General features: G+C 42.7%; 1 protein-coding gene across 1 annotated transcript; it reads left to right on the top strand.

The window, feature by feature from the left end:
* The first annotated feature begins 235 nt into the window (after positions 1-235).
* Krt39 (keratin 39) lies at positions 236-7,267 on the top strand. Its single transcript, XM_051182832.1, has 8 exons — positions 236-607; positions 1,676-1,758; positions 2,306-2,462; positions 3,065-3,226; positions 3,328-3,453; positions 4,680-4,900; positions 6,077-6,332; positions 6,732-7,267. Exons 1-7 carry the CDS (start codon positions 236-238, stop codon positions 6,321-6,323), a joined length of 1,368 nt encoding a protein of 455 aa, XP_051038789.1. The 3' UTR covers positions 6,324-6,332; positions 6,732-7,267.
* The last annotated feature ends 1,121 nt before the right edge of the window (positions 7,268-8,388 follow it).

The raw sequence follows: 8,388 nt of genomic DNA, 5'->3' as shown, positions 1-8,388 counted from the left end.
TATAAACATTAGAAAGGAAAACACCCCACTCTGTGTCACCACCTGGAAGGAAGGCTATATAAGCACTTCAAAGAAGAACAGCCACAGGCTTGGCATTTAGGATAAGTTGAGGGTGCTTCGGGTAGTGACCACAAACTCTGGAACGACCTGGAGCTGGACACACACTTTGGAGACCAGGGGCTCTACTTCTTCTTCAACTGCACCCCAAAACTGCTCTGGAAATACGAACTTGAGGATGAGCTCTTCTAACAACAGCTGTTGTCATAATAGCCAATCAACTGGCCTTACTCAAAGAACTCCGCAGCGCCCGGGCTGCGGACCCACCCCGTGCCTTTATCGCACCCCTAACTACCTGATAAGACCCTACCACTTCCATCCCTGTCTGGAAGACTGCAGCTGGTGTGGAGAAGGCATTAACAGTCATGAGAAAGAGACCATGCAGACTCTGAATGAACGCCTTGCTAGCTACCTGGAAAAGGTGCGAATGCTGGAAGGGGAGAACTCGGAACTAGAAAATAAAATCCAGGAGGAGCGCAGCAAGGCACTGCCTGTCCTGTGCCCCGACTACCTGTCCTACTACACCACCATTGAGGAGCTGCAGCAGAAGGTAAGAACGTCAAAGTGCTGGGTCAAACTGTGGGTTATCTGTTACATTTTAGTCTTTCTAGATCCCTCTATGCTGGTATGTTCTTAAGAATAAAAAGAGAAGCTAGCTGTTGTGGGACACGCTTTAAGGCCAGCACTTGGGAGGCAGAAGCAGATAAATCTCTGAGTTCCAGATCTACAAAATGTGTTCCAGAACAGTCTGCGGTTCAAAGGGAAACCCTATCTGGAAAAACAAAAATAAATAAGGAAAGAAGGAGGGAGCAAGCAGTTGAGGGAGGGGGATAGGAAGGGAGGAAAGGAGGGAGGGAAGGAGACAGAGGGAGAGAGGGAGAGAGGAAGGGAGAGAGAGGGAGATAAACCCCTTGAGTGAAATTCATCTTGAGATAATACACACAAAGTTTTCTATATATTTTTATTTATTGTGTGTTCTGCCATTTTTTAAACAAATAACTCGGGATTAAAAGCTAATGAGTTGCTACCGCATCTTAAATAAAAATAAGAGAACGGGGCTCTGAAAAGCTTTTTTGTTTTTTAAAGTCTCCAAGTAGTTTTAGCTTTAACCTGTGGTATTAACTACTAGGACATTTAATGCCCATGATGTCATCTTCACAGTATTTAAATAGTGTGTCTTTATAACAAATTTCAGTTTCCTGTCCAGTGATTGTTGCTACATAACTGGGATTACTTAATTTTTGGTTTTTTCAACAAATATTTACTGAACACCAAAAATAATGTTGTAGCCACCATTCTGGGCTTTGAGAAAAAAAATGCCTGGACTCAAGAATTTGCATTCTATTATGTCACAGTAAACTGGGGGAAATTAGAAAAGAAACTATATTTTAATAGAAAAGCATACACAAAGTTTTTTATTTACATGGTTTTTAGCTAATCTCAGAAAAATAACAAGAACTCTGATTCCCCAATGCTTCCCACATTTCTTAAGCATCTCTCTGAAGATTCAGGAAAATTCTAGCTAGTCTTCTGCTAAATGGAACACACGGCCCTTTGGTTCTTAAAATAGGGGATCCTGGTGTTTGTCTCATTTGTGTGTTCAATCTCTTAATTCTAGATCTTGTGTACCAAGGCTGAGAATTCCAGACTGGTCTCACAAATTGACAACACCAAACTGGCTGCAGATGACTTAAGAGCCAAGTAAGCCTGCCCAGCACTGTCCCCGGTGATAGGATTCACCCCGGGTCTGACTTAAACATTCCCAGTGAGATGGTCCCCACATCCACTAACCATAGCTTATCAACACTAATCCAGAAAAGACCTTCAAATTCATTGTGCTTGAGATTAATAGCCGGAACACTGCACATAGCACCTGCAGCGATGACACACAGACCTATAGGATTACCTGCAGTGAGAACAGGACCAATATCTTGTAACCTTGCTCCAGGCAAGAAAACTCAAACAAAAGTTTGCAATATGAGACAGAGCTAAAAATGCAGACCCAGGCTTTCTTACACTGCATTGCCTTGGGAGCAAAGGAAGGAAAATAAATTCCCTCATCTCAAAAGACAGCAAGGTGGCATCACTCTGGCAGGCTAAATCATGATATGGATCAAATTATTTCATGTCTACAAAGAATAGAAACACTCAGTGAGCATCCCAGAGGAGAATGAAGCTGGAGGATCTGCCTAGCTTGCTTTATACATCTACTTTCTAATGCCTGCCTTTTTCCTTTCTGGCTTTTAAGCTATGAAGCTGAGTTATCTCTACGCCAGCTAGTGGAAGCCGATGCCAATGGCCTGAAGCAGATTTTGGATGTGCTGACTCTGAGCAAGGCTGACCTGGAGGCACGAGTCCAGTCTCTGACAGAGGAACTTCTGTGCCTCAAAACCAACCATGAAGAGGTGAGAAAGGGCCAAGAATAAGCACAAGCTGAACCCATAAAATTAGCATCAGTTCCTCTGCGTTGTACATAACAAAGTGTATCCCCACTAGACATTGCCTCATCCGTCAACCCTACTATAGTATATTATATCTATTGCCACAGGGTAGAATAGTCTCCATCCTCCCAATTTTCTCATCTTCACTGGTTTTTGTAGAAATCCTTGAACAGACTTCTGCCACCTCCTATTGGAAAAAGCCAATTCTAGCATGAGCCAGTTCTGGTACAAGTTCATATGGACACCATGGAGATGGTATTTCCATACAAAACCCACCCCCATGTTACCGCCTCCAATTTTAATCCCTAGAAATGACCTTAAAGCTTTTGAGATGATGATCTTGTTAGTCAGTTCCTTCTTTCTTGCACATATTTGTGCACGGAGTGATGTCTGAAATCGCCTTCATTGTAGGGTATCTCAATAACACCCATAAATCATGTACCTCTTTGTTGTGGACTGTATTCCAGACCCAATTAAACTTAATTATTTGTCAGATTGAAATGAGAACATGGTAGGGAAGGGTCATTGATTCACTAGATAACTTCACATTCCTTTTCTTTCCATAGGAAATCAGTTCCTTACAGTGCCAACTTGGAGACAGAATCAACATTGAAGTAACAGCTGCCCCTTCCATTGATCTCAATCAAATTCTACAAGAAATGAGATGTCAGTACGAGTCCATTATGGAGACAAACCGTAAAGACATAGAACAATGGTTCAATACACAGGTGGGAAGAACAAACAAGTCAAAACTAATGTGCTGACCTTTCTAGGAGTCCTTCTGTGAGCCATGCTTCCTTACAAAATACCTGGAATTGTTGTGTTTCAGATGGAGGAACTGAATCACCAAGTAGTGACCAGCTCTCAACAACAACAATGCTGCCAGAAGGACATCATTGAACTGAGACGTACCATGAGCTCCCTTGAGGTTGAACTGCAGGCCCAGCACCGAATGGTACCCAGGATGCTAACTATGCCTAACCTTACTCTGGTGGCAACAGTCCCTGTCTGAGTGTCCCACTGTTCCCTAGACTGTGTCCCTGTTGGTTAAAGGGTCTGTGACTAGAAAAGAACTTCATGGTCAAGTAAGTCTTGGAAATGTTGGATACTCTACAAGGTGATAATACACCATGGATCTCCAAAAAAGGAGATGTGCAGTACTCAGCATTCCAAAATGTATATGATTGTGGAAGTTCTTTTCCACCACCACCACCACCCCCAGAGTATGTCATGATGATTATGAGCCATAGAAACAACAGAAGAGAATTTGATTTATTTTTTGCAAAGCATTACTGTAAACTATCATATCGGAATTCTAAACCAAAGTTCTGAAAGAGATGATGAAAACCGTTAACCAACTTTACTGGTGAGGTTCCAAGAATGCACAGGATTTACCCAAGCCACATCCTCACTAAACACTATCTCACCTAGTAATCCGATAGAGAGGAGATCTAAAAGCAGTGAGTGGCCTTCTCAAAGTCCAAAGAAATGTGTGGGGATCAGATCCTTGAGCCAGCACCACCTCTGCTTATTGAGACTGCATCTCTGAAATAAGACAGTACTCAAATGTCCTGTTAGGGGGTGGGGACAGGCATTAGGGAAACCTTGACCCAAATTTCATCACCTGTTAGACATGTGATGTTGAACAACTCATCGAACCTCGTTTTTGCCATCTATAAAAATTGAGATAATTGTGGGAATAACCAGGGTTATTAAAACCTAAAATCCTACCATTATCTGTAGACTTACAAAATGATAGAACAAGAAAGAACTTGACACATTTGACTTTCAACACTCATGTTTTACTTATAAGGGAATTGCCCACTTCCTTTGAAAGACTCAGATGCTGGCTGAACGAGGTGACCTGATATGATTTTAATGCCTGGGCTTCAGTGAAGTGAGACAGATTTTCTCTCTCTCTCTCTCTCATAAGTCAGAGGGTGAGAAATAAAATGGCCATGGAAGGGGTACAGAAATAAACCAGAGAGATAAAAAAGAGAGGGGATAAAAGAGAGCAGAATTGTTATTTGTCTTAGATGTACTTGGTTGGGAAGTAATAAAGGGCTTAGAGAGCCAATAGCACTGTCACAAAGAAACTATTGTTTAAAATGGCTTTAAGAATGGTCTTACAGGAATTTTAAGGGAGACATCACTTGAATTTATTTTCCTCCTCCTCCATAGAGAGATTCCCAGGAATGTATTCTGACAGAGACAGAGGCCCGCTACGCAACCCTGCTGGCCCAGATCCAGGGTCTGATCCATAACCTGGAGGCTCAGGTGGCAGACATCCGGAGTGCCCTGGAAAGACAGAACCAGGAATATGAAGTTCTGCTGGACACCAAGTCCCAGCTGGAGTGTGAGATCACCACCTACCGCAACCTTCTGGAGAGCTTGGATGGCAGGTCTATAAAATTAAAGTGATACGTGTAACCAAGATACACACACACACACAGGGCAGGGGACATCAGAGAACAATGCTCTGATCTTCTTGGCAATGATGGGAAAATCTAGATGGAAATTATCAAATCTTCTCTAAAGACCTGCAAGTGTAACCAAGTCCCAATTTGAGATGTGGGTTGAACTAAACTGCTTTGAAGATGAATTAATTCCTTATAGGTTGCATCCTACTAAGACAGCAGTTCTCAACCTGTTACGACCCCTTGGTTGGGGGGGGGAACTAAACAACCTTTACACAGGGGTGCCCTAAGAACTCCAGAAATATTAAATATTTACTACATTATGATTCATAACAGTAGCAAAATTATAGTTATGAAACAGCAATAAGAAGTTTATGATTAGGGGTCACCACAACATGAGGAACTGTATTAAAGGGTAGCAGCATTAAGAAGGTTAAAAACCCTTGGCCTTAGTTGAACATGGGACTTTGCTGATATGAGAAAGGACAACCACAGTACTCAGGTTCAAACCCCCAACCCTGACTAGATATTACCCCTCATCCCAACAGGAGTGCCCTGATGTATGTGTTTCAGCATCCTTTCTTTTACAAATAAGTTTTATTTTGTTTTGCTTTTTTAATGGTCATAAGCCAACCGACCCACAAAGAACTCAGCTAATCATGAGCATCCAAAGGGCACGTCAACGCTTCCTGGTCATGTGCTAAAGAATCCCCCAGAAGTGGGATTCAGGACACCACTGATTGTATGAAAATTTCCCTTACACAGGAAAATTATCTAACTCATCTCCATTTTCCAGACAGTAAGCCCCGCTCAGGAGAGCTGACTGGTTCATCCAACATTGCCCAGCAAACAAGAGAGCTGGGCCCTGTCCCTGTTTTTACTGCTAGTGTGGTGTGGTTCCCATGGGGCTAGAACTACTTAAAGCAGGAACTACTTCTCAAGCCAGGAGGCTGTCTTCCAACAGATCTGCTCTGATTCTGGTTCTCCTGCTAACCACAGCACAGAATGAATGAATAAGCATTAAGCAGTGCTTATTTTGAGTGACAAGTATTGACAGCTTAGCCACTCCCATCTTCTCCATAGCTAATATTGCCCTTCCTTAATCACAGCTAAAGTTCTGTTGTTCTTATTGTTATTGTTGTTGTTGTCGTTTCTACTTAGGCTTCCCTGTAACCCATGTGCCACCAAATGTGAGCCGTCCTTTCAGGCCAGAGCTGTGGAGTGTTTTACCCCAGTTTATACATCTTCATCATTCCCTGGGACTCACAAGCCCTGCAGTGCCTCTGGACCCCCATCCCGGATACTGGTTAAGATATGCACCATCACCAAGGAGATCAAGGATGGGAAAGTCATTTCTTCTCACGAGCATGTGCAGCCTTGTTACATCACCAGACTCACCAAGGTCTAGCATCCCAAGGTGATGAGAATGACCCACATTCATGAAAGAGAGGCCAGTGTATGCTCCTGCCAGAAAGGTTTAAGAAACCCCAGTCCCTTAAGGTACTTAGTTTCTTGCTGCTACAGTGGGCCCCCATCTTTTATTCTTCTCCTTCCCTAAGTCACTGCTATCAACATGATAAGTCACATTTCTCTGGAAGGACATTTTGCATTATTGCTGGGATGGGAACTGATTTAGCAAGTGCCCACAAAGACATCCTACATTGCTTGCCTAGCCATGTGATGGACAGGCAGGTTTTCCTTTTGTTTACTCAAGCCTTGTTTATCTCTGTGCCTCTGTAGAGCCAGTCAGACAAGTTCTGGAATTGGTTTTGGCAATTGGCACATGAAGATAAAAAGCCACAGCCTTGCCTTCTAGATTCCTTCTTTGGATGTAGCATGAAGCCAACACAGGAACAGAATAAATAAGGAAGACCCAGACGTCTAGTTTCCAGGAATGAAACAATGACAACCCTGGATCCCGCTGACCTTTGCCACCTCAACCATTGTTTATCTGTACTAGTATATACCCCCTTCACCATAAAAATAACTTCGGGGGTGCTGGGGTTTTCCTGCAAGTTCTGTGCTCTTCCCCCACCCTTAGTTTCATGTTTTATTTTTAGGCTGGGTCTTGCTAAATTGCCAACATCGACCTTGAACTCACTCTGTATCCCAGGTGGGACTTCAACTTGTCATTGCCCTGCCTCAGTCTCCTGAATATTATGGAGGATATACTACACCCTCACATGTGGTGCATATCCATCTTCTCTGAAATTTGAGGCACAATGAGGCTCTTCTCCAAGTACCTTTAAGAATCATGACTAGCTGTGTGGGATGACTCTAGAGCTTTCTTTGGAGTCATTTTGAAACAATAGCCTAGGTCCTTTCATTAAATGTTGGCTATTTATCTTTCTATCCCTTAGGGTATGGGACTTTGATCTGCTTGTTTGGCAAGGGGCATAGAGCTGGATTTCTCAAGACAGAAGACCTGATGAGTAACAATGACAAAATAGCTTAGATTCCTGCTTCATTCTGTTCATCAGAAAGAGATGGAATTACCATCCACAAACCTTCCAAAAGAGCATTAGTGGGTAATCTCTGCTTGCCAGCAAGTGGCCACTCCAAATGCCAGCAGCCACCATTCTGCACCAGCCAGTGTCACAACTTTTAGAGCAGGGCCACAGAGAAGGGAAGTCATTCTTTGAAAAAATACTGAAGCTTTTCAGAGGTGTTAGTTTAAAAAAATAATATAAATCAAACGCAAAATGTAGAGTTCAAAGACTCGATGCCCTAAACCTGCCTATTTCCTACCATGATCCTGTGCAGCAGAGCATCCAGCCTTTGTCAAATTGATTCCCTTGTTTATTCAATGAGGACCATGACGACTTCACAGGGCTGTTGTGAAGATCACATAGAACCCTCGTCATACTTGATCACTATGTATGTTCTGCCATTAGCTAAGACCTCGTTTTCTTTCGTCATTATTTCATTTTAAGATTCTTTCTCTGAGTTTCGTTATCTGCCATGATTTGGAAGTGTTAACAATGTTCAGCTGTTGGGGGGAATTTATAAAGAGCATTTCCTGTGATTATACCCACAATTACATTAATAAAGCATTTTTGAATTCTTAAGAGCATGTATCAGATACAGGTTGATGCTCACATCAAAGACACTTGCCTTGCTGAACTCACAGCTCAGTCATGTGCTTCCTTCAGACAAGCAGTGGCTTACACAAAGCAGGCGGAATGCAGAACTCCCAGGAAGAGCTCTTCTATTGCTAATTTCTCGTTGTAATATGCAGAGTAGGTCCTGTTAGCACCTCCCTGCACATAATCTCATAATGCAAGCTGAAAATATGGAAAGAGTAAAGAACTGTTGCTCAGAAACTGTGAGCAGCCTCCACCCAATCTGTGTGTGTGACCTTGAGTAAAAGTGATTTAACAACATTGGTCCTGCCTGGCATATAGGAAAAGGGTTCAGTGACGGAGACCAGGCTCTGTAAATGGCATATAGTACTAAACAGAAATGAGTTCCTA

The sequence above is a fragment of the Phodopus roborovskii genome, unplaced genomic scaffold, assembly GCF_943737965.1.
Source record: "Phodopus roborovskii unplaced genomic scaffold, PHOROB, whole genome shotgun sequence".
NCBI lineage: Eukaryota > Metazoa > Chordata > Mammalia > Rodentia > Cricetidae > Phodopus > Phodopus roborovskii.
Note: the sequence above shows the minus strand (reverse complement) of the source record. Positions and strands in the feature narration are given on the sequence as shown.